Source organism: Ambystoma mexicanum, chromosome 10 (genome assembly GCF_040938575.1).
Source record: "Ambystoma mexicanum isolate Mex_15411 chromosome 10, UKY_AmexF1_1, whole genome shotgun sequence".
NCBI classification, from domain to species: Eukaryota; Metazoa; Chordata; class Amphibia; order Caudata; family Ambystomatidae; genus Ambystoma; species Ambystoma mexicanum.
The window spans coordinates 762,885,773-762,913,245 of record NC_090932.1 but is presented as its reverse complement, the minus strand read 5'-3'; the positions used below and the strand labels follow the sequence as shown (position 1 = coordinate 762,913,245).

The following is a 27,473-nucleotide window of genomic DNA, read 5'->3' as shown; positions in this document are numbered from 1 at the left end:
CCGTCGACGACACTGAAAAATTCTTTGTCTTCTGAAGAAGTAGGACCCACAACATCACTCGCGGACGTCACGGATAAACCATCCAATGTGAGCAGTCTCCCCAAGTCTTTGGGAGCAATGTCTCCAATTTCAGATGCTCTTGAGCCAGTTGGAGCACAGTTATCCCCTTTAAAAGAGATGACTGAACTTCCTGACATCATTCTGCAAGAAGAGTTCTCAGACACGGAAATTCTTGGCGAGCAACCTTTCCTCATTCCCATGGAAAACGGCCCTCCTTGGCAACCGGATTCAGAGGACATTGCTGATCCTTATTACCTGGTGCTCATGGCATCGATGCAAAGAATCATCGAGGAATTCAACAGGCGTCAAGACCAAAAGAATAGGTAATCTGTACCGAAGGAACCTAGGACCCCTCTGAGGGACATTTCACCTCGGCGTAGCACGGCCAGACACCCCCTTGCAGGAGTAGGCCACAGAAAAGAGCACGATCACCTGAGCCTCCACGTAGATCGAGGAGCAGAACACTCAGTGCTTCACCGACAAGAGTCCCCTCGCCTGCATCACCACATAGACCTCGATTTCCGGTTCGAGATCCAACTATGATGCCTTCATCTGTGTCAGTCTCTGATTGGCAAGAGGATCCGTTCAGGTATTTCTCAGATCCTGACGAAGGTGAGATCACGCAGGAGCCTGATGCTCCCAGTCAATGGGATGATTATATCGTTGAGAAGCCCAGAAAGAAAGACTCTCCAGCTGATTCTTCACCTCCGGACGATTTAGTTTCGTTTCATACTATTATTGGTAAAGCTGCAGACTTGTTCAAATTACAAGTTACATCGGAAGAGAAGAGCTTTATGAGCACAGGAACAAGCGCAGAAGAACGGTTATCATTCCTCTTCTCAACACCATATGGGAGTCTGTGTCGAAGATACTGGCCACAACTTTATTCACACCTGCGTTGGTTTCAAGAACTGAAAAGAAGTACAAAGCACTTGACTCGGCACCGCTTTGTTTAAGGGGTCATACTAAGCCAGACTCGGTTATTACAGTAGCGACCAGAAAGAAGTTGGCCAACATGTCATCACCACTGTCGGCACCACCAGACAAGGAAGGTCGTAAACTGGAAGCCATGGGTAGAAAGGTGTCTTCCTGAGCATCTCTCACTATTACAGCGGGCAACGCATTAGCCATGACAGCCAGGCTTGACCGCAAACTTTGGCTTCGCATGTCTAAGCTGACCAAACATCTACCTGCAGATCTACAGGAAGAAGCCAGGTCTATCATTGCAGACGGAGAAGCTACTTCATATCACATCATCGACGCTGCAGTCGATATGTCTGAGTTGGGTTTCAGGCAAATGGCCCACGGCACGGTACTAAGGAGACAGGCCTGGATGAAAGCCACGAATTTCAGGCCTGAGGTGCAGGCACAAATATTGGACATGCCCTTCGACGGGCAAGACTTATTTGGCAAAAAAGTAGATGACCACCTAAAAGGAATAAAAACGGACACAGCTCAAGCCATCAGTTCCTTGAAGGATAAATATAAAGACCGTAGGTCTTTTCGGCCCTTTCGATGTTCAGTGTAAAAAGTCAGATGATATACTTGCTCTTCCTCTGGTCAAAAGACGCAAGGAAACACATTCCAAAGTAACAAATATCAATTTGCCAACAGGTACTCCCAGAGAGGAGGGCGTGGCTCGTCCCAAGGTAAAGCCCAGAACAAGCAAAACTGACCATTCGGTTCTTCCCCCCTCTAAATCAAACACCTGTGGGGGGGGGGGGGAAGCCCATTTTTGAAACGCTGGAATGCGATAACATCGGACAGCTGTGTATTACAGGTGTCCCGCAAGGGTCACACCATAGAATTCATAGACCAACCTCCCTCACTTGCTCCCACCCCTCGCAAAGTTCACATGCTGCGACAGGTCATGGCAGAAGTGCAGAAATTACTGCACAAAGCAGGTATAGAACCAGTTCCTTATCCCCAGAGAGGAAAAGGCTTCTACTCCTGTTTCTTTCCAATCAAGATAAAGAACGGCCAATGGAGGCCCATATTGGACTTGAGGGCACTCAACAAATGCATCAAACGCATCAAATTCAAAATGATATCCCTGTAAGGCATCTTACCGTGGCTGAAGAGAAACGACTTCCTAGCCACTCTGGACTCAGAAGACGCATCCTTCCACATTCCAATTAATCCTGCCCACAGACAGTTCCTCAGGTTTGCTATAGGAGACCTGCATTTCCAATTCCGGGTACTCCCGTTCGGGCTAAAATCAGCACCGAGGGTATTTACCAAATGCCTGGCGCCCGTAGCAGCAAACCTCAGAAGGTTGGGAACGGAGGTATTTCCATGTTTGGACAACTAGTTAAGGGCAAGCTCCTACAGTCAAGCTCACTTGGCAGTATCGAAAACGATAGAGCTCCTAAAAGGGTTAGGTTTTTCGATAAACATAAAATCCTGCCGAGTACCCAGCAAGACGGTTCTCTTCCTGGGAGCCGAGTTCGACACACCATTCCCAGGGTAAGGCCAGCGGCGGACAGAGTAGCAGCCATCCTCGCTACACGTCATTGTTCCTTACACCACAAAGTCCAGATCAGGGTGAAACATCTCCCAGGAGTGGACAATGTCCTAGCAGACAAACTGAGCAGAGCGTATGCGTTATCCCACGAATGGGAGCTAGACGAAAAGGAAGTCCAACATACTTTCTCTGTATGGGGCCAGCCACAGGTCGACCTCTTTGCCACCAGAATCAACAGAAAATGTCAAGCATTCGCCTCAAGGTACCCGGAACATCAGCCAACAGGAGATGTATTCTCGGTGGACTGGACAGGGAAATTCCTTTATGCTTTTCCCCCCATTCCACTCATAGCCAGAATTCTGCGCAGAATGAAGGAGCAGGAATGCTCCATTATCCTAATAGCACCGAACTGAGTACGACAGATCTGGTACCCGACTCTGCAGCACCTATCCCGATGGCCTCCAATTCGCCTCCAGGGGCAAAAATACCCAATGACTCAGCAGAACCACAAGGTCCTCCACCACGACCTGGCGAGCCTCTCTCTCAAGGCCTGGTTCCTAAGCAGTGCAAACTCATGAATTTGAGCCTTCCGGCAGACTGCTGCAATATAATCGGGGCCTGTAGAGCCCCCTCGAAGAGAATCGCCTACGTGCGGAAATGGACCCGTTTCTCTAAGTGGTGTGAAACATCTACGATTACTCCACTTACAGCTTCGGTAGAACAGATACTACCTTACTTATTGCATTTGGCTAAGGCAGGTCTCTCTCTGTCCTCCATCAAAGTTCACCTGTCGGCTATATCATATCGGCATACACGACTCCAGAAGCACAGTCATTACTCTCTCTCTCCCCGGGCTATCAAGATCTTCCTGAAGGGGTTGATGTGTACTTGCCCTCCTATGCCCCCATTAGTTCCTTCTTGGAGCCTAAACACAGTACTAACAGCCCTTATGGAACCCCCTTTCAAATACATTCACAGATGTGAAATGAAATTCTTATCTTGGAAAACGGCTTTTTTGATAGCCATGACATCGGTCAGGAGGATCAGTGAATTGCAAGCTTTGTCTTCAGAACCTCCTTTTACTTTGTTTCAGCAAGACCGTGTAATTTTGAGAACACACCCTAAATTTCTTCCCAAGGTCTTATCGGAAATGACACTCAACAGAGTGCATTGTTCTACCATCTTTCTTCCGGAACCATACCTCGGAGGTGGAAAGAGCTTTGCATTCTCTAGATGTGGCTAGAGTTATGAAATTCTACTTGCAGAGAACTAAAGAGTTCCGTTCATCTAACAGGCTGTTCATTGCCTTTTCTTGTTGCACAAAAGGGCAACATATCTCCAAATAAAGGCTGGCAAGATGGGGATCTTTATGCATCACCCACTGTCATCTATTGAAGGGCGACACCCTCTCCAAACCGCCTTCGGCACACTCCACCAGAGGGAGAGCGACATCAGTAGCGTTTCACGTAGGGGTATCATTGAAGGACATTTGCAGAGCCGCTACCTGGAGTACTCGGCACACGTTCGCTAAACACTACTGCCTAACAGAAGATGCCAACAAGGAATCTGCAGTTGGACAGGCAGTGCTCCTCCACCTCTTTGCATAAGGTAGGACCAGCCTCCTTTCCCTGAGTAGTTAACTGCTGTGTTGCTGCATGGTAAAGGTTTGTCAGAAATTATTTTTCTGCATCTATGCTTATATATATTTGTATATGATGGTGGCATGCATTAGCTGCTTGGTATTCTATTCAAGCATCTGAATCTATGAAAGATCCAATGCTGGAGAAGCCTTAGTTACATAGCTGTCAAAAGAAGTCTTAGTTACTTACCTGTAACTGTATTTCTCCAGCATTGGTTTCTTTCATAGATTCACATGCGCCCACCCGCCTTCCTTGAGAGGCTGCTCCTACGCTCAGCACCCATCATACTGTAGTTCCTACGGTTCAAAATCTGAAGATGGCTGACTGGGGCGGAGCTTAACCCCTGCCGCCTCATTGGTTGGGGCCATAAACGACCAAAGTGAGGTGGAGGGACTACACAATAGAATGGCTCATAGGCCACAATGGGGTATTTGCATGCATTCCCTATGGAATAATGGATGTATATTAAAAAAAAAAAAGCATCTGAATCTATGAAAGATACCAATGCTGGAGAAATACAGTTACAGGTAAGTAACTAAGACTTCTTATGACAGCCAAAATGATCCTCATCTGTAGCATCTGAAATAAAAGCGTATTGCTAGTTTGGACAATATGGCCAAATATATATACACAATACAAATAAAAACAATTGGCAAATGCCGGCAAAAACAGCAGTTAACTTCAGTTGACAAAACACAATCCCCATATTTTTGCAATGCCTTCCCGTCAGATGGTATTTTCAAACAAACGTTTCAAAAATACCTTTCACAACCAATAATTCTACCATTTACATTTGGGAAGGGATGTGTTCAAGTTCCAGAATTGCAGACTGATCTCATATCACAGATCTCCACTTAACCAAAAAGTGTGTGCTCCCTGCTAAATCCGATTACCTGACTATGCCTTATCTCCCCAAATTAAACATATTTACGGTATTCAGCTCACTCCGTCTGCTTCTTAAAAAAAAAAAGCCTCACTCATGTTCCTCATAGGCAAATATTAACAGTGGCAATTTATATACTGGATTCTAGAACTGGACATCAGTTTATTTCTCTCCTGCCTTGCTCATGGCAATGTGTTTTTAATTAAACTTTCCATGATAGCATTGCATAGTGAAGAGTCCTTATATAATATTTTCTGTAACATCACTGATGTCACTGTATGCAAATAAAGGGGGTCTCTTCACATTTGCCACACAGGGCCCCCGCAAGTCCCAAGGCTGGCCCTGCTCATTCTAGGTCAATCGGTTTCAAAGCCTCCATAGTCTTCTCCTTCGAAGAGAAAATCTTATGAAGAAAAAAGTTCTACCGGAGACTAGTCTCTAGAAAGATCCAAGAAACGCTCTAAACATGCTAAACGGTCATGATCCAGGAGCGACTCACAACACTCTACTTCGTCACGAAAGAAGTTGCATAAACGACACCATCGCTCCTCATCTTCCGGTTTTTTACGATAAAACTGCCTCTGCGGCTGAATGGGAACATTTCCATAAAATAATTATGGCCTTATTCTATATAGTGGCCCCTCCTGGTCACTCAAGAGGCAAACGAGGCTAGTGTTCCCACTGCATCTTCCAAGACCCATAGGGAATCGGATAGGACTTTGAACTGCGCTTCCAAAAGTCAGAAGGCCTCAGGGATGTCGTCTCGAGTAGCATCGATGGTGTTGACCACAGAGACAACATTGAAGAAAAAGGCTCCTGTGCCCTCCATTTTGAAGGAATCGAAGTAGAAGGGCTCTTCAACCTCGGATCCAAATTCAAGTTTCAAATCTCAGTAGAAGAAATATTTCTTCAAATCTTTTGGATCCATTTTTGAGGAAGACTAGGTTGTACCTTTTTGGGTATGAACGTTTCGGAACACCTAATGTTCCAGAAGAGTGATCACCTATCAATCTCATCTAGAAGACCTAGCTACTTGCCTGAAGGACACTCCTAATGCAGCCTATAAGAATGGTCATTAACAGGGTAATCGATTTGGTTTGGGGGCATAACTCTGGATGACCTTACAGACATCTTGGGTAAAAGTCCTAATAAGGAGCTGGTGTTGTCTTTTAATTCAGCTTTAAAGAAAAACATTCTAAAGGATTGTGTCCTCCCACGGATTCCTCATCTTTGATATATTGTTATCCTTGCAGTTTTGGAAATGCCACGCTGCAGAAGTGCGAACAGGTCCGGAGACGCTGGAGAGAACCAGTGAGTCAGCCCAAAGCAAGTGGGGACCAAAGGCGTTCCAGGGACCATGCCAAATACAATTTGAATGTTATGAGATTGCTAATACAAACTACAAGAAGATTGCTTGAATGCAGAAAGGAAAAGTACAGATTCAAGCCCAATAAGCTATAAATGCATGAGATGCAAGTGTTGGGCAAAGTTTAAACAAACATTACCACAGCCAGATATACATTTTTGGTGCTACAGAGAACTATGAAACACATAAGAAGTCCTGACAAGAGAAGGATACCAGGCAATTGAAACCCAAGAAAAGTTCTGGCAGTGGAATATATCAGGCATATGAAATCACAAGAGAGTACACCAGGCAGTTGGAATTACATGGAGAGTCCTGGCAGGGGCGTATACCAGGCGAGTTGCAAAGCTAAAAGAAATTCTAAAGGAGGACAGTGTTTGCTAGACAAAGGAGACACTTGTGTTAAAGTCTGTTACAGAACTAGTTGCCTTACAGGAACATTGTGAATCAAGGAGTGACACAAAGGAACTGTTGGTAAAAGACATTCCCTTCTCCTGGATTCTTAGCTGGGATGGCAGCCACCCACTGGGACCAAGGTCTTTCACCTCGGAGAACATTTTCGTTGGAGCTAGTCTAATTTTCAGTTAAAGTGAAACATTTTTTGCTAATATCGGGTTGAAGACATTTCATGTCACATTTTATTGTTTTGTTTTTAGTGTGAGGGTCAGAATAGGATGTTTTGGACACAAGGACGGATTTTCAGTTATTGACATCCTGACACACAGATCCTTAGTCTATGGTTTTAGGTAGGGAAACTCCTCTTTAGAATAGGGTCAGAGAGGTATTTTCCCAACCCATTTTCCTTTAAATAAACGTCTTTAACCAAAAACATGACACTTTGTATCCAGCTTTCATTTCTGTCCCTCACAGGTCCACCGTAGATCTGAGGAATAGTTGCAGAAGTCCTCCTCTTTTCTAAAATCCAAGCTGGAAGCAAGTCTAAGCGAACCAAAGGTAAGGATCTGCACCATTCAACCAGCCAGTAGTTGTCCAATCGGGGACAACTACTGGATTCACATCTGCCCCAGGAGCAGACTTTCTAGCACCAGTGGTATGGACTGGAACTAGACAGGCCCAGTTCCCTTCTTGGGCAACACACACAAAGGCTCACCAGCTTCCAAAGCAACAACTGTCCAGGGCAAGTGCATGACCTTACAAGGACTTTCCTGACCTGAGAAGTCAGGAAGAGGGCCAAACTACAATATGTCCAGAGAACAAGCGGAAATCTTGTGGCACAGCCATTTTAGTGCAAAAGCCACGTTTAGTAGCTATACACTATACATGTGAATGTGCACACCAAAAAGAATGCAAAAAAAATGGTAAAAATGTAACTGCTGCCATATAACCAAAAATACCATGTGTATAAAGCTAAAGTGATGCACAAGTATCCACATTGCACTGTAAGGTGCTATGTGCAATTGTAAAAATACAAGAATTCAAAAGGGGAAACAAAATGTCCCAGTACTAATTAATCTGAAGGGATGATCAGTTTCCCCATTAAAAAAATGAGCAAAAGGCAAGATACGTGAAGCTGCAGGCTTTACTTCCCTTCAAGAAGTCAGGAGAGTATCAAAAACAGCAAAAGGAATTGGGTTCCTTAAGATACTACATGCAGGAACAAATCTTTACTAACACACTGTTTTTTACTGAAGACCAATATCACTAGACAGTGGCTAGTTGCGAGTGCAAATTTTGCACAATGAGTTATGGTTTGCTTTTTGATGGGTGTTGGCAATTATGACTGCTTCAGAAACCATAACTTGGGCTTTGTTGTTTTTCTGCAGTTGCAGGTAAATAACTTTTCCTTTCTGACCATACATTTCTCCTAACTCCTTGCTTTATTTAATGATTTTGTCATGCACCCACCCCCTGGAACTCGATCCCTGTGTCGGCTTGAAATGCCCCCACAATTGTCAAATTTCCTCAGTCTCGCAAAACATTGCTCTTTCAACAACACCTGACCAATGTCTAATTCCAATGGACGCATATACAGACGTACAGACCTCGCAGTACTGCGCTACTGATAAGATGCCTCCCCAAATGCCAGCTACCCACACACCTTACAGCGCCTCATGCTTTAAACAATAAAATACATTTTGTAAATCAACTGTAACCCCATTTGGTCTTCTGTATCTTCTTGCTCTTACTTATTATAGTTTTGTATAGGAACTGATGGACCCTCTGAGATATTGAGTGGTTTAAATCCCCTGCAAGACTTTTGCATTTTTTGCAGTGATCACACCACATGTCTGATGTTGGCTAAAGCGTACAGATTTGATGGGTGCAATGGATTACCTCATGGTGGTTGTCAACATTATTTTAATTTGCCATAGGTAGCAGAGCGAGTAGCATCGGAAAGAGCAGAAGTGTGTGGTAACGGCAACAGCACAGGCTACCAAATTCGCTTACAAAGGTAAGCTAAAAAATAACCACATTTTTTCATGTTTGTTAATGTCATTATAATCTTCTACTTCCGTATGTCTTGTTACTTAGAGAACCACTGTAAAGTGGTTATAGGGCATATTTTGTTTGGAATAATCCAATGTTGATTTATTTTAATCTCACTATGTTGTCATTTCTGATTGTTAGTAGTTGACCATTTTATGGTTTGGTATTTCTGTTCTAAATTAGATTGAACGTTTGTCTTGTTTGTATAGTAAGAGGTAATGGAAAGACCTGCAGGCAACTTTTTTTGGTTTGTTTGAATGCTTAGCAGTGCCAGATTCATAAACATATGCGATGCAAACAAATGTAGAGATGCCTGAAGCATCCATGAGCTGTTTTTTTTTATTTCTTAATTTTTTTTACCATTTAAAGTTTATTGAATCATATCATATACAACAATGTACCTCATACCATAATATTAAGGACCGGGCATATCAGGGTATAAGTATCGCAATTAAATTTGATTGTGATTTGCTCAAGGGCATCTCGGAGATGATCCAGGAATCTCATGGTTTACATTTTTGTGACGTCTTGTTACATAAACCTTGAGAAATGATGTTTTCATCTTCAACACCGTCAATGCCGAAGTCTGGTTTTAAGAAATGCCGGGATTGCGGGTCAAAGATGTCTCTCACTGACCCACACCGTATCTGTTTGTGGTGCCTCGGAAAGGGCCACAATACCTCTGGCTGTTCTGAATGCCAATCCAGGACGGAAAAAGCCTTGATGGAAGGGGAAAATTAAGGTAGGTAGGCAACCCTCTCCTCGGAGGAAGAAGGCCAAGCGATATAGGTCGAGGAGTGGCTCCCACCACTCTTTTTCGTCTTAGAAGAAATCGAAGAGAAGGCACTGAAGGTCGCCTTTGTCAAATTCTTCATCCGATGGCTCCCCGTAGCTTGCCCTACAAAAAAATCAACCCTGGCTGAATGGAAAGCTTTCAGGTCGGAAATGTTAGAGATTTCCGAAAAACAAAGCCATGCTCATACCGAGCCTTTGAAGGAAGCTGGAAAGGAAAGATCTCGTCCAAAATCCCTCGACCCTGGGAAAACGGCCTGATGAGCATCGCAAGCCCTCGAGGCCGCGATCCGATGATACAATACACAAGAAAGAAAAGTCTAGGTCGACAACGCCACTGAGACCTTCAATGCTGGTGGTGCCTTCGATGCCCGCCAGGCCCCGACATCAACATCAACGCTGAAACCTTTGACGCAAGCTGCTCCATACTCGCCAGCTGTACCGTCAGTGCCGAGCGCCCCTCCTAAATCGGCGCCGATAAAGAATACTTCGAAGTCAAAGCCTACAACTTACAAACCGGACAAAATGTATGCTCTACTTCCCAAAAAGGAGTTCTTCAAATCTCTTCAATTTTGGAAGAAGAGGAACATTCTGAAGAGGATGATGCCCCATTTGGCTTACAATACGGTACACCCAATGTACCAGAGAGTTTTATCTGTGAGGAGTCCAGAATTAAGGACCTGTATGTTAACTTACAATCAGCAAGTGGAATAGATACTTCACCCAAACTAGAGTTTGGAAGACCAGAGGCTGGTGAACATGCTGACACATCATATAGGCAGCTCATGTTGAAAGTAATAGAATACATGGGGTGGAGTAGGCCACCACTACCTTATGAGGAAGGTGATCTCACTGATATTTTGGACAAGGGTCCACAAACTATTTTGCCTTTTTAATATGGGATTGCAAAAAAAGGTGGCTAGGAACTGGGAGACTCTGGAATCCAATCCGGCAGTTAGTAAGAATCTGACAAAACAAATACTGCCCTTCCAGTAGTGACCCCAACTACCTGTCGAAACACCCCGCTCCGGAGTGTCTGGTGGTGCAGGCGGCTACGGGTACTTCCAAACAAGCAGCGTGCCCTACCATCCCTCCTGATAGGGACGACAAGCAAGTAGATGGATGGGCGAGGAAAGTATTTTCTGCATGGATCATGGCACTAAAATCTGCCAACTCCACTTGTGCCCTCGCATAGTTTTAGTATATTCTATGGGATTCTATTCCTATGGCGGCAGAGCACATTCCCGAAGGCGAGGAAAGGCACGGCTTCTTAGCTATGAAGGACGGCAAAGAGGCTAATTGTGAATCCCTTCAATCAGGATTGGATTCTGCGGATAGCATCAGCAGATCCTTGGCTACGAACACCTTTATGCACAGATTTGCGTGGTTGAGGAAGTTGCATTTTGCACCTGATGTGCAATCTAGGCTTCTCAACATGGACCGTCCCCAGCTAGACCCAGTGCAATATGATCTATATGATCCCAATTCAGACACTAAACGGCAGAATACCCAAGAAGGGGCGGGGGGGGGATCAATATCACGATAATGAGGACGTTTACGTCATGGCCTCTCTCGATCATCTTGATGCACTGGTGGCAGTTTCACCTGTGGACAATCAACCCCGTTTTAATGATATGCTCAAAAACGGCAGCAGAGCATTTCCAAATCCTCCAGACCCAAGAGATGCAATTGTATAAAGATTTTGTAGAGGACATATTAGGGGAGATGAAAGCTGTTACCCAGTTTATACCCCTCCTCCAATCTATTCAAAGGAGACTACAGCCATCACTAGAAACGCCAAGCCAAATGCGGGCTGTGAACCCACGTATTGAAAAGATGTTCCGCCCTGCGCCTCAGATCCACCTTATATAATGGGTCAACTGAAACCAGACTTCTAAGAAGTGACCACTAAACCAAAAAGGGCAGGAACTGCTACCGTCATCTGATGCACCCTCAGATAAGGAAAGCAAAAAGCTTTACACTCTAGGGAGAAAAGTGGGTACCTCAGCAGCCTTTCATACAAGGATTGCAAACAATACCACTTTATTGGTGAGTTACAACTGTAATAAGTGCGATGAGGTTGCAACTCTAATGGCATCAGCACCTGAACCCCTCAAGTCACAACTGTCCCTCGTAGTAGCGGAGGGAAAGGCGGTATCAAACTGAATCCGGAAAAATAACTTGGATGCTGCATATAACGCAGACGGAATCATCGCCGAGAGGACAATATTAAAACGCCATGCCTAGCTTTGCCAGTCAGGATTCAAACTGGAAACGCAGGCAACACTCCTAAACATGCCTACAGAACTGAATGTCCAGTTTGGGAAAGCCGTCGAGGATGCATTCAAATCGGCCAAAGAAGAGTATGATGACACTCTTAAATCATTAGGCCAGCTAACTAATAAACCACCAGGTTAAAAGAGGTCGAAGCAATTTTCATTGCTTCCGAGGACAAAACTCACAAAGGGGTTCTGGTTATGGCCAAAGCTTAGGCTCATCCTGGGGAAACAATCAGGGACGGGCTTCGCAAGGTTTCCAAAGAGGCCAATGCAGATCTCGTGGCCGGGGCAGGTCCTCCACTTCCAGAGGTGCAACACCTCCTAAACAATGACCACCCGCTTCAGGTCCCCTCCCTTGCCTCTCCAGTAAGAGGGCGAATAACACACCTCACCCACGCATGGGAGGGAATCACCTCGACAAGTGGGTGCTATCAACCGTGGCGGGCGGTTATTGCGTGGAACTACTTCAGCAACCCTCAAACCACCCCCCGCGTTAAAAACCAACCACGAAGGAGGAGCAACGCATCCTTCTGGAGGAGGTTGCAACGCTGCTGCTCAAGGACACCATTGAAACCGTCCCAGTGAACCAGGTAAACAAGAGTACCTATTCAACCTACTTCCTTGTGCCAAAGAAAGATCTAACAATGCGCCCAGTATTAGACCTATGTCCTGCAAACACCTAGGTCAAGCCACAGAAATTCCGCATGACAACGCTACAAGAAGTAATCCCACCAAACCAGACCAAACAGTTCCTAGGAGCTGTCATAAACACAGAAGAAGAGCTAGTCTTTCTATCAAAGGAAAGCGTACAAAACATGCAAATACCTCAATATCAAGCCGGTCACCAGATAAGCATACGCAAAGCTATGCGTTTGCTCGGCATGATGGTATCTTGAATTTACCTGGTTCCACATGGACATTTGCGCATGCGCCCCATGCTGGAGTGGTTGGCGAAGCAGTGGTCTCAGGCAAGCAGTCTAGTGGTCGTTTTTCCAACACTAGTACAAGACTTTGGTGGACAAAGGAGAATCTGTTGTAGGGAAAACCCTTCCACAATCCGGCGGTGCAAGCAGTAGTAATGGACGCGTCACTCTCCGGATGGGGGTGGCACATCACCTGCATCTCACAGCACATGGTCTGTGGACTCCCATCACGGTACAGAACCACAGCAACCTGCTGGAACTTTTAGCGGTTTTCAAAGCGCTTCAAGCATTCGAAGCACAGCTGACAAATCGGTCAGTACAGATCCTAACTGACAGCACCACTGATATGTTCTACATCAACAAGCAGGGAGGCACACATTCTCTGAATCTGTCCAAGCTAGCATAGAAAATATGGATATGGGCACTCAAATGGGGGATGTTCCTATCTTCCCAGCACGTTCCAGAGGAACACGAATGGCAACTAGGCACAAATGTCAAAGAGCACATCCTCTCACAGTGGGGGTGCACCACACTAGACTTGTTCGCTACAAAAGAAAACCAGCAATACCCAGACTTCACATCCAGGTTTCCCCAGCCAGACTCCAAGGGGAACGCCCTATGGATGGACTGGTCAGGGAAATTTGCTTACGCTTTCCCCCCCAACTCCTCTAATGAGCAGTGTGGTGAACAAGATTCACAGACAACAATTGATGCATCATCCTGGTTACTCCTATGTGGGCTAGACAATCATGGTATTCACATCTGCGCAAACTGGCGATGTGCAATCCCATCAAACCTCCGTGCCGGACCAATCTGCTGACCCAACACGGGGGAATAACAGTACACCCTCAACCTCACTCAATGGACATGGCAGCATGGCTCCTGAGGTCTGAGTTTCGACATGTAAATCTTCCACTGAGGCGTATGGATATCCTCTAGGAGGCACGTAAACCAAACGCCATACACTGTTATTTCGACAAGTGGAGGAGATTTGTAATTTGGTGCCAGTCAAAATAAATAAAGCCTGTAGAATGTACTCTATCCCACATTCTAAACTGTATGCTCCACTTGTTGGACTCGGGGTTAGTATTCAACTCTATAAAGGTTCACCTGGCGGCTTTATCAGCTTACACCACCTCTCAGAGTAAATTCTTGTGGTGGAAAGTTCCTGTCATTAAAGCATTCATGGAGGGAGTGAAGAGATTCTACCCTCCAATTTCAAACCCACCGCCATGCTGGAATCTCAATTTAGTATTCGCAAAGCTCATGGTACCCCCCCACCCCCCCTTTGAGCATATGCACGTCAAACACCTGACATATAAAACTGCCTTCTTGGTGGCTATTACATCCATAAGAAGAGTTAGTGAACTGCAAGCATCGTCAGTGCAGAACCCATACTCTTACGGCCCGTCCCCTTTCCTCCATATTGCATGGGCGTCCCTTCCAGGGAACGGAGACTGAACCCTTTTCACCAGAAAAAAACTGCTTCCCCTTTAAATTTAGAGGTGCGCATGGGTGCGGCCCTGGGAGCATGCACTGCCCTGACTCTGCCCAGGAACGGGCCGAATTCACCAGCGCTCCTGGGTTTGGCTTCGGCCATGTAATTCCACGGGCGGACACTTCTTCTTCTCTTTTTTTTTTTTTTTTGTCTTTTTATCATACAGCTACTCGGTCCCCAGGCGTCACGCTCCTCCCCGGCGCATGTAGACTTCCACAGGGTTCAGCAGGTGTCCTTCTTGCGACGGGTTCTTTCCAACTTCAGACCCCCACGCCCTCTGCCTACGTTAACTTGGTCCAGACCACGGTTGGCAAGCCTGTCCCGCGTGCAGCGCCCTTTCCTCAAGGTCTCTGAAGCGCTGACTAGCCAAGTGGAGGGAGCTCTTCCAGAAATTGCCTCCAGAGGACCTGAAGGACTTCGTCTACCATCGATCCAAGCCTAAGGTAGGGTCTCTCTTTTCCATCGCACCCCGCAAGTGAGACTCCTTCCCAAGGACTCGCCCACGCGGGAAGGACCGTACAGGTTCTCTTACTAGCACGTGCACCGAGGCTGTCTCAGCTACCGGCCGGCAGGTCGAGGGATCAGTGGATCCTCCCGGTGACAGTGTTGAGGGGCCGGAAGGCTCTTGTACCGGGTCTGTATCCGAGGGGCCATGCCCTAGTACCGGCAATATGTTAGGGGCGCCTTAATGCAGCTCTTCCGGCCGCTGGCCAAGGGTGTAACACCTACCAGGCGTCGGCCTGAGGAGCAGGGTAGGCCTCTTGATCCACTCTCAAGAGTCCTGGACAAGGCTGGGCCCAGTGAGCGGAGCAACACGACGCAGACATGTGGAAGGCAGCTCGACAAGATGTCTGCCACGCCAGACAGTAACAGGGAGCTGGTCGAGGAACGAGTGCCAAGGTGGGTCTGTTGGGGAGAATTCTCATAAATGGCTGATTTCCCTTACCTAATGAGTTCCTCAGCAGATTTGCTGGATTTCTAGGATTTATTTTTTTCACCTGGTAAGTGTGAGCCTTTTTCCCACTCTTACATGTGTTTTGTCATATGAGTTTTTAACATTTTTTGTGTTCTTGGGCTCTGGAGCCTCACCTACTCCATGAGCACCACTTTTTGTGTGTTACACAGCACCTTCAGTGCAGTGACACAGGGTTGTCTTTGAGACTTCCCACTGACTCAATTTTTCTGGGGCTGACTACTGTCCCCCAGAAACATGTAAATTTGCCATTAACTTTATGTAGTCACTTTAAACTGCAGACCCAGTACACCCCATCTTACATGGAGTATTGGAAAGGGATAACTCTTATCCCTTTTTGTCTGTGCCTCCTTGAAGCCTTGTTTCGCTCCCTTAACATTAAGACTTGGCTGGTGGCAGTGGTAACTACCCTAACATTTCTACCGTGATTATCTTATATAAACGTGGTCATGTTTTAGCTTATTATATTAGCCTCGAACATAAACCCGCTTGACCAAATACATTTTATTTGGGTTCGGCTGGGTTTATTCGCCATTTCTTTAACAAAAAGTATTTCCTGTGTTTTTCTCTGCGCGCCAGACCGGGGATGATTCCTTTGTTCGCTGTCTTTTCGCGGGCTTCTGCACAGAACATCTGTGAACACTGCAACGTGGTCTTCTATGCACATGTTTGTTAAGCATTGCTCCCTGGATACGTCCCATGCTCAGGATGTTGCCTTTGGTAAGGCAGTACTGTACTCTGCCATTTGAATTGGGTATGTCTAAATTCTTTTCCCTCCGCCACTCATCTTTAATGCTTTGGGAGTCTCTCATAGATGAGGAATACGTTGGAGGACACAGTCCATTCGAAGAACAAGTTACTTACCAAACTGGTAACGTTCTTTCGACTGGATGTTCCTCCAACGTATTCCTCATCGCCCTTCCAACCTACCCCTCAAGAATTTCCCATGCCATTACAGCTTACGTCCCGCAAAGCTGAGTGCAGTTGATGTGGCACTCTGGACATGTGTGCCACACGTTGTGAGGGGGAAAACATGAACTGAGGCTACGGGCACTGTGCGTCCTACTTATAGCATCCGATGACATCACCCTTGATGGAAGCCTTCAAGGGACATCAACCCAATGCCATTGACGCAAGGCCGCCCTCTGCCGAAACAAATTCAGAATCAGCACATCTCTGGACATTACATGTCCTAGATGAGCAATAGATGGTCGTGGAGACCACCAACGAGTTCAGTGTGTGAGTTGAGTTGGGGCAAGGCCAGCTTCTCAAGCAGCATCCCCAGGAAGGGGGGTGATGGAAAGAGGTCAGTAGCTGGCAGGGCAAGTAGGGTCAGAGGATGTTTAAGAGTGGGTGCACAAGCGAGTGCTTAATGGGGAGGGGAAAGATCCAGTGACGAGCGGTTGCAGAAATCGGCGAGAGCATGGGCAAGAGAACCAATGTTATCCTTGATGGTCCTGGATGAGCAAGGGGAGACTTCTTTATGAGAGACCTTCGTGGAGCAGACAACTCTGGTAACTTCATCAGGTGTGACGAGAGAAGGTGGAGAAAGAGGAGGGAGGAGGAAGGGGCGGTGGGGGCAACTACTCCCTTGCCCTGCTTCTTTCTCTTGGCAATTCTCTGTCTCTCGCAACACAACAACCAGGGGCAATGACTCCCTTGCCCTGGCTTTTTAAAATATAAAAAGTCTCTGTCCCAGCGTGGCTTCTTCCTTTTCTTTCACAAGCACCAAGATATCTCACCTTCTCTGGCTTCATACAATGTATACCTCAGTTTTCAATATTAGGGGGAGGACTCCCTCCCCCTTATCCTTCGCAGGATTTCTTGTAATTCAGTTCTTCCCAGGCTTCCTTTGCAGATCACACCAGGGGGAATGGCTTCCTTCCCCTAGTCTTTCTTCTGCTTTCACCAAATTCACAGTCACCTTGGTTCCCCAGTCCTTCGGGTACTGCGACTATGTAGCTCAAGGATGATGCTTGTTGCCTTATGGGTGTGGGTCGCAGACTTGCACTGATGGACTTGTTTCACTACCCTGCCAAGTCTTTCCTGGATTTCCGCGACTCAAATGTCTTTTGCCTTAATTCAGGGTCCCAGACCGAATATTGTGGCTTCTCCCCATAACTTGCTTCATCAAATTGGCTTCACCACTCACTAGGGGCCCCGGCAACTCCCCGTCCATCCGCGTACCTTATCTCATAGTTGGCGATGGTCTCGGGTCTCCCTGGATGCCTGCGGCCTGCCATGGGGTTCCCCTTTTCTGTGTCTTTCTCTGAACTGTTCGGCGTGGCTCCTTCTCCCCATGCATACCAACCCTCAGGAAGTCAAGTAGTTTCAGCTTCTTTTCTTGAGTGGTTGAGCTGCCCTGCAGCCACTTTTTCCCTTCTCAGCTTCCCGGTCTGCCCCCTGGTTCCTCCAGGGCGGGGTTGACCTATGGTTCCTTCATGCAGGGATAGACTCTTTGTCAAGTCCTTTGGAGGGGGATTATCCTGGGCTTCCCCCAGACCTTAGCACTTTGCCAGTGTACAAAGTTTCCCCCTCTCTCTGGCAGGGCCTCTGGTCTAGAGCCCCTTCTGCAGCAGCATAAGTTCCCTGTTCCTTGCTTTTCCAGGGAGGGCTTGACAACATTTACTGTTAGGCCAATAGGAAACCGGCAACCATTAGACTGCTCACTGTGGTTCCCATAGGTAATCTCTATGCCTCTGCACCTCTCACTCATCTCAGTACTGATCTTGCATTTCCCTTGTAGGTCAATGGAGTGCCTTCTCGTCATAGCACTGTGAAAGGGATGTTCACTTGGGTACTTCCTCATCCCATTACTTACTAGGGGAATGTTAGGATGGCAATAACTCGTGACCCTATTAGCGGAGGGGGTTGTTGTTCAGGTTGTAGGAAGGGGGACTATGGTCAGGTGATTGGCAGGGATGCCACGTTCTCCTGATATGGTTAGTCACTGGTCCCAAAAGGGAGTTTCCCCTCCCATGAGTACCACCCCCAGGAGGACTATCGGGTAGTGACCTCACCTCCCTGGCCTCATGGAAAGTGGCTCCCGGTATGAAAGCAGTGACGATACCCTAGAATCAGTCAGCCCCCCCACCTGCTCTTTGCCCCCCCCCACCTGCTCTTTGCCCCCCCCCACCTGCTCTTTGCCCCCCCCACCTGCTCTTTGCCCCCCCCACCTGCTCTTTGCCCCCCCCCACCTGCTCTTTGCCCCCTCACCTGCTCGCTTTGGCCCTCACCCGCTCCCTTTGCCCTCCACCTGCTCTCTCCGCAAAATCCTTTTTTCCAATGACCTTAACCTTCATTCCTTAATCTTGGCCACTGTTTGAGTGGCCAGGATTAGTTGCCTCAATAACAGAAGAATCCGTCCCACCTGGTACTAAGTCATTTTAACTAATGTGCTGGGTGTGGTGTTAGCCGGGTGGATCAACTAGGAGGAGAAGGCCCCCAAGGGAACAGGAGGATTCCGTAGGGAGAGACACAGTATTTATCTTCTTCAGGGAGAGCGAGAGAGATTTCTACAGTGCCTGAATATTTAATGGCTTGTTGCCAAAGTAAGACTCCCATTCATATAGTTTCCGCTATTGATGGTAGCCATTGTGTGCAAAAAGAGAATAATATATGTGGAAATCAGAACTTCAGACTTCTGATGAACATTCCCTAAATCAGGGCCAACCGTTGACCCCTCTAAACACCTTCTTTAGAGGTCCATTCAATATCCAAAGTAAATTCAGTAAAATCGCAATTTGCATTCATAAAGGAAAAGGTAATCTGGACATTGGGGACTTAAGTTCCACAATGCCCTATGTACTGGGACGAGGACGAGTACTCTGAGGTTGTAAACTGCAAGATGCAGTCTAGTGGTTCTAATGACCCACACCTGAGCAGGACTTTTAAATATATAGGGCCCCTTCAGGTGCAGGTCATGGAGCAGCAAGGCAGAGTTGTAGAATTCGCCAGCAGCAGTTGCAGGAAAGGAGATGCCAGAGCCGCCACTGTTAATGAGAATGTCGGTCCTGAGAGGATCTCCAAAGCTAAGGGCCTTAAATGCAGAGGCTGTGCAAGAGAGGGGGGTGGGGGGAGTGTTGTGGTAGCAAGCTTTCCCCCTGGAGTGAGAGGCTCTCCTAATTGTGCACTCTGCACTGGGAGCAAGGGAAGCTCCTTTCCTGGTCGTTGCGGGCCGCGGGAAATAGAAACCAATCTGCTCTGTGAAAGGCAGCAGAAGAAACAGAATGTGAAAGGCAGCAGAAGAAGCAGAATGAAGCGTGGCGGTGGATCGAGCAGATGCCATTGAAAGCATTTTTGAATACCGAACTAATAGAAGGAAGTCACATTGGCATAAGCAGAACTTGTTAAACGGACTATAAAGGAAAGTTTAGAATCATTGCTATCTAAGCCAATACTATTGCCAAGACAAAGAGGGGCAATACTTAAGCTAAATATAAACCCTATTGCCAAAGTAAAGAAGGGGCAATAGTGCAGCCAGTCAATTACAACCACCATTGCCAATGGAAAGAGGCGAAAATACTTCAAACAGCAAGTAGGCTATATTAGCTAAACAACAATAGAGCATTGTTAGAGGGATTAAACCATTGTTGCCAGAATGAGGAGGAGGCAGTAGTTGAACAAGACAACACGCATTGCCAAAGCCAAGGAAGGGCAAGTGTGCTAAATAAACATTGTCAGCAGTTATTTGATGTAAAAGTGGGAAAACAAGAGCGGTAGGAGAGGTGCCCTCCGGATAGAGAATATCAACGAGGAGAGAAGCATAACCTGCATTGCATGTGGCAAATACAACAGTGAAATAAACAGTCTTATGTCTTCCCAGAAGAAGTTGTGAATTTTAATTTTCTTTTTAAAGACTGATTTATAAAAGGTTTAAAAACCCACCTTAGCCTACTTGTAGTGTTATGAGCTGTTAGTCCTGGCAGGTGAGTTTACCTGGGCAGGAACCTGTTAGTGGTATTCCTGGTAGGTTAGTGGACCAGGAAGAAGTCATTAACGTACTATATTGTGGTTGAACGTTGTGGAGAAGAATTTGCGAGGTCACTAAAGTGTTTCATGAATTGTTGTGGAATCATCCTGACAAAACCTGGTTGTTGATACCGAAGAATTATAAAAGTGTTTTGTTTTTCAAGATGAAGTAGTTGTGTTGAACCTTGAGATAAAGACTTGTCTAACTGAACTGTTGGTTAAAGTCCAAGTGAAAGACTTGTGGAGCAAGAAGAAAGTTATGATTCAAACTCGGCTACAAAGAGGAACTTGTTTATCTGATCCTTTGAGTACAAATCCTGCTTTGAATCTAGGTAAGGGGAGCAAACCCAGGTTACCAGTATATACAGTTAATAGGTCTTTGTTGAACTTAACTGGTAAAAATGTTACATTTGAATTTCCATACATTTCCTTTATGAGTTTGCTGTATGTATAAGTGTGAGGGACAGATTCCTTTTGTTAGTATTTTACTTTAGTTTATTTGATAGACAGGGAAAATCCTCGTTAGGTCAGGCATAGTGAGGCGTTTATCCAACGCTTTTGAGTTAATGAATTCTTGTGAAAAACATTTACCAAGTTGTCCGCCTCACATTTGTGAACCCTCACATCTCCTTCTCTCATCCTAGTCTCCACTACCTAACCTTTTCTCCATTTTCTATGATCTGCCTATGCTTCCTCCATCTTTCGCTTCGTCCCCTCCTTCCTATGCACCACTGGAACACTGTCTCCATCCACACTTTTAAAACCTGTGCTAAAACTCGACATCTTCGAATTGCAATGAGCACCGTCTTCTTACTTTCACATTACTCTCTCTCCTTGAGGACCAGATACGTAACCCCACTTTCAATACCCAATGTCCTCTGTTTTGCATATGGTCTTACCCATGTTTTCTGCTACCATGTACTCATCCCCCACTGGTCAGTTGCTATCTACTGTCTCACTTATGTATGGCACTTGTTACATTGCTGCCAGGGTCAATGTTTGCTGATTTTTAAGTGTTTCTGTTAAAAAAAAAAACATTGTTACCTCAAAAAATACAAATGCACACTACAAGTCTATAAACTTCCTTAGTTGCTTACTGTGACAAAGTGCTTTGTGTTAGACAAAAATTGATGTAGGTAACCCTTGGGGAGGCTACATAACCCTTGTCCTCTTGGTATTAGGTAACCCATCTACTGGTATAGGCCTGTACTCTTACGTCCTGTCACCCCTCCTCCATACTGTATGGGGCGTCCCTCGCTAGGGACGGGAGACGGAACCTTTTTCACCAGAAAAAATCTTCCCCTTTAAATTTAGAGGGGCCGGCAGTGCGGCCCTGGGAGCATGCGCTCCCCTGACTCGGCCCACTGGTGCCACTCCCGTCCTCTTTTCCATGTTGACAGGAACGGACCGCTTCCACTAGCGCTCCTGTGTTTGGCTTCGGCCTTGTAGTTCCACACGCTCTTTCCCAGATACTGTCTTTTTGTCTTCTATCTCTAATTGGGTACTCGGTCCTCTGGCGCCACACTCCTCCCCGGCGCATGTTGACGTCCTTGGGCTTTAGCAGGGGCGACTCCTTTCTGAGGAAACGTCCGAGCGTGAGGGACCGTCCAGGTTCTAACACCAGCACAGGTACCAAGGCTCTGTCAGTGTCATGATGCCTACCCCCGGGGACCCAGACCAAGTCCAGCAACCCCGGAAGCAGGCATCAAGTTATTTAAGCAAACCCAACAACCCCTGCTAGGGGCTATTTGGGTGCAGTCCTGGCGCCGGCGCCAGGCTCATATGGAAAGTCAGTCGCGCCAGGCTCATAGATTAAAACTCACCTGATGCAGACCATGCTGCAAGAGCTCCAAGCCAAAAGAGGCTTGGAAGGGACTGCTTTACCTAAGGACTATTTTCTTACTCGGGTGGGGCTGGGGAGGAATACTTACCTGGGACTACTTTGGAGGCTATTTAAACCACGCCCGAAGAGCAGCACACGCTTCGCGTTATTCTGCACCCAGCAGCGTAACGCTCACTGTGCCTGCAAGTCTGCATCCAGTCTTCTGCCACGCCCGCCTCGAGTCTGGAGCTCCTAGAAAAAGGGAGAAAGAAGGAGAAGAGGTTGGAATAAGAGCAATACCTTTGATCCTTACCTGAATTCCTGATCCATCGCGCCTTCGAGCTGGAAGAAAGAAGTTATTCTATGCGCCTCGCCTGCTGCAGCGCCGCGCTGAACTCACTGGCCTCGCAGCATCTTCACATTCCACCGCATCCTTCTGCATGTTCCCGCCGCAAGGGGAAGACGAGAACCGCAAGGTGAGCCAAGGGAATACACAGAGGCAATATAGTTACCCCCCATAGATTTACCTGATTTTACCACCGGGGGTACTATTCCTCTTCACGGGTCGGCGCAGCTTCCACTTCATCCTCGCTGAACCCCGGCCCCTAAGGGGAAAACTCAAGGACAGCAAGGTGAAACAAAGGGACAGACGAGGGGAAACCTCCTCACCACAATACTTACCTGGTTTTACCGCCGGAGGCATTATTCCCCGAGACTTCATACTTTCTCTCAGCGCCTGAATAAGGGAGAAAGCAGCAGGTTACATATTGACATTATTTTATCGAACAGTGTTGGATAATACAAATCCTTACCTGAATATTACCGGTTGCCACGAGGAACTCTTTGCTAGGGTCAAGCTGCAAGCTGCAACCTGCAAGGAATTGGACAAGAGTGAAAGTCAGACATTTGAACTCTTACGAACTGCATACTTACGGCGTCTTGCCGAGAATCTGAGTCAATATTGTTCTGGAACTCACCAATTCCTTCGAGCCAGTGAAGCAACTGGTTATCTACGCGCCCCTGCGCTCAATGCAGGATGGAGAGCTCATCTTTCCAAACCATCAGGTGAGACTATTAGAGGGGACATCAAAGGTGATCAGTGGGGAGAACAGCGGGAGTGGGGGGGGGGGGTTAACGCTCAACTCCACGGGTGGTTAATTCCCTTTCTCCATTTGCAGAAGAATATTCCTACGGGCCAAGCAAACGAAGCTAGGTGGGCCAGTCCAGTCCGTCGTCTCGGCACTACGCGTCACATTGGTGGAGACCACAGCTGTCCAGTTCAGATCGACGCCCCTATGGGAGCCAGGTGAGCGTAACCGTCAGCTACTGGCTGCCAGGCCGAGGGATCACTGGATCCTACAGGTGAGGTCGCTGAGGGACTGCAAGGTTCCTTTACCGGGTCTCTAGCCGAGGGGCTATGCCCTAATACCAGACAAATGTCTGAGGGGGCGTCTGTACGCAGCACTACCGGCGACTCAGCCGAGGACAGGATGTCTACCAGGCCCCGGCCTGAGGTGCAGGGAGGCCTCATACTCAATCTCCAAGAAATCCGGGGGTCCCTCGGCCCGACGCTGCAAGCACCACGACAAAGGCACGTAGCATGCAGCCAGACAAGATGGCCGCTGCGCCAGACAAAATGGCCGCTCATCCAACGCCACCGCCTTTTACAGAGCAGGTGGAAGAATGAGTGTCAAGGTGGGATTGGTCTTCACCAGGTTCGAGGCCTGATGTATATCCTCCAACATTGCAGGGCAGATACACTCAGCAGAGCGGGCAGAGTACGCCCAAGCCTCAGCAGCCTTTGGGTCCCGCTCTTCCTCCCAGGCCACGTAGCGCCTCACCGGCCTGTGAGGACAGGTTTTTTGAAAAGTTCCTTGTGCTTATGCGATCCCCGCAGATGAGAGCCATCCTTTGGGATGCGATCAAGTACATGCTGCCTCCGCTCCCTCCGTCAGCTCCCACAGTCAATCCACCTGTGGCTCTGGCACCTCAGGCTCCAGTGCAGCCCCAGCTGCCCGTTCCAGAAGCCACAGTGCCAGCGCCTGTGCCCCCGGTTCCCCAGGCGGCTCCACTCCAGCTTTGACAGCCGCAGCTTCCAGTCAGTACGTCTCGCCCTCAGCACCCAGTACTCCTCCACCCGCTCCGGACCAGCAGGACCCCTTGGTGGATACGGATGATGAGGAAGACCCAGACACTCGACCATCGGCCAAGGCATTCCATGACCGGCTCGAGGCTTAGCCGAGTACCTGGACCTTCCACAACTGGAGGTCGAACAGCCGAAGGCGGGGAGTCCTGGCGAAGGTCGTCACTCTACGCCCTGCGGCTAGAGAGGGATTCTGATGCAAAAGAACTTTGTGGCCTTTACCAAGAAGGGGTGGCTAAAACCTCATTTGGCGCAGCCCACGAACCGTATAGGCAGCTGGAGGGGGATTCACTCTTGTTCTCAGCGTACCCTCTACCACATGCCTTGGTGATTGCCGCGGCCTCGATCTACTCGAAATCGCAGTCTGCTTCGGCCCCCTCGTCCTCGGCGCTGCTAGGCAAGGAGAAGATTTTGGAAGCCTATGGCAAGAAGATGTATTCCTACGCCTCACTGCACCTTCGTCAGTCTAATGCGGATGCCATGCTCGCAGCCGTTAACCAGATGCTTTGGTGGGAAATAGCCGAATTCCTTCCAGGACTTCTGGTGCACAGTCAAGCACGCTTAAATGCAGTGCTGGCAGAAGCAAAGATGGTGGCTCAAGACATCCTGGAGTCCACAGTGGTGCATATAGACACCTCAGGCCGTGCCATCTGCATCGGAACAGACATGAGAAGGACTGTCTGGCTACCGGCTACCAAATTCAACCCGGACATCCAGGAACACATTTTGGACCTTCCATTCAAGGGCAGTGACCGCTTTCATTCCACCACTGATGAGGAACTTGATAAGAAGAACAGTACCCAAACTGTCAAATCTTTATCCTTGCAAAGGCCATCCCCAAGGCGTACAGCCAGATGCACCAGTGCTCCAACAAGGGGCAGGTCTTCAGTGGGTTGCGGGGCTTCCAGGAACGACCGTCCTGGCACCCGGACCAGTCTCCTAGTCAACACCACCACAAACAGGACAAGGCGTGGAATAAGGGCTTCTTTCAGTCCCCCTCCTCAACCCCAGACTCGGAGGGGAAAAAAGGCATGACCTTCACCTCGGCGTCCACGTGTCTCCGGTGGGGGGCACGCTTTCCCTCCACGCTCCGCATTGGTGCATGAGGTTCGCGGATACCTGGATCCTATCAGTAGTGTCCACGGGCTGCCGCCTACTGGTCCCTCCCCTCCTTCCTGTCCACCACTCCCACAGATTGGGACGACCACTCTATTGGTGGAGATTTGCTCACTCGTCCAGAGTCAAGCAGTGGAGGAAGTTCCAGCCTCCCAGCGTGGCAAATGCTTCTACTCCAGAATTTTCACCATACACAAGAAGAACCAGGCTGGCCTGAGAGTTGTTGGACCTATCCACCCTGAACCTTTCCCTCCTGCTTCAAAAGTTCAAGATGGTTACCCCAGCGCTTATTGCAGAGACACTGTGCAAGGGAGATTGGATGTGCTCCTTGGATCTGAAGGACGTTTGTTTACACGACCCGATTTGACAGCCACATCCGTCCTTTCTGAGGTTCAGGATCATGGGCTTCCTCTTCCAATACAAGGTTTTACTATTTGCCCTCAATTCAGCCCCCAGGGTCTTTACCAGTCTCAGGAATGCAGTGGCAACCCTCTTCAGGGCTCAGGGGCACAATGTCTATCCGTATCTAGACGACTGGCTCGTCAGGGCGAAATCCCCAGAGACGGTCCAGCACACCACCTCCGCCATCATGAATATGCTACACAAATTGGGATTTTCCATCAACCTCAAGAAGTCTCAGCTGAAGCTGACGCAGTCTGCTATTCATGGGTCTCATGTGGGATACAACCGCTGAGAGAGTCTTTCCCTTGGAGGACAAGATAATAGCAATGAAGAGGGCCACAAGTCATTTCCTCAAGAGAGATGTCAGCCTGGTGGTACCAGCACCTCCTGGGTATCATGGCGGCATGGCATCTGGTAGTGCCTTACACAAGGCTAAAAATGACGATATTACAGCGGCTCTTCGCAGTTTCATGGAGTCAGGAGTGGGGTTCCCAAGCGGAACTTGTCAGCATTCCTTCTTTTCTCCACCAGGACCTTGTCTGGTGGAGCACGAACTACAACTTGAGGATAGGCAGGCCCTTCCATCAACCAGCCCCGCAGATTACCATCACCACAGACTCTTCCTTCTTTGGGGATGGGGAGCTATTCTGGACAACCACAGCGTCCACAGTTTGGTCTCTTCAGGAGCAGGAGGCTCATATCAACTGGCTAGAGCTGAAAGCCATCTGGCTGGCTCTCAGGGCCTTTCTGGCCCTCATCAGTGGCAAGACAGTCCTCATACAAACGGACAACTCCACCAGCATGTATTAGATCAACAAGCAGGGTGGAACCAGGTCCCCTCCTCTATGCACTCTGCACCCTGGTGTTCAGCATCTGGGAATGGGCTCTGGAGAACGACATACACTTGACGGCAATCCACCTCCCGGGGGAGTCGAACCTGGATTCGGACAGGCTCAGCAGGCTGGGGACAGACCATTACGAATGGCAATTGAACGATAAAGTCCTGCAGGGGATCTTCAACTGATGGGGGGCATCCTCAGTACAATAAAAAGTGCCCGCAGTTCGCATCATGGAAAGGGGCCCGGTCTAGGCTTTCTGGGCGATGCGTTACAGATTCAGTGGAATAGCATGAACGCCTATGCCTTCCCTCACACTCCCCTGTTACACAGGGTGATCTGCAAGATAAGTGAGTCCCGGCAACTCGGCATCATTCTGACAGTCCCAATGTGGCCGGCGAGGCCATGGTTTTCAGAGCTACTCAGCCTGTCGGATCTGCCTCCGATTCACCTCCCACTGGGCCCAGTTCATCTACTATTGCAGCAGGGGGCACGGGCATCCACCCTGCCCCGCAGAAATTAGCCCTCACATCATGGTTCCTGAACAGGTCACATTGAAGCATCTGCGCCTCTCGCAGGCTCACCTTGACATCATTCAGGGTGCTAGGAGTGTTACTACGAGGAGCCAGTACAAAAGCAAGGGGTGTAGGTTTTGCCACTGGGCTGAGTCTAAGGAGGTCGATCCTCTTACTTGCACATTGGACGATGTGCTCTTTTTCGGAACACTTCGCACACTCGGGTGTGCAGTTTGACACATGCCGCACCAATCTGGAGCCATCGGAGCATACCGGAACTCGGAGGAGGAAGTTTTCTCATCCGCCAATTCGGTGGTTAAAGGGCATCTGACGGGCCTCATCAGG

General features: G+C 48.0%; 1 protein-coding gene across 2 annotated transcripts in view; it reads left to right on the top strand.

Annotated features, from left to right (window-relative positions):
* Window positions 1–27,473, top strand: part of DHX36 (DEAH-box helicase 36) — a 1,119,030-nt gene that overhangs the window by 142,624 nt on the left and 948,933 nt on the right. For both annotated transcript variants that reach the window (XM_069618410.1, XM_069618409.1), the window contains exon 6: window positions 8,744–8,823. In XM_069618410.1, the coding sequence (XP_069474511.1) occupies window positions 8,744–8,823 (80 nt within the window). The remainder of the gene's footprint in view (window positions 1–8,743; window positions 8,824–27,473) is intronic.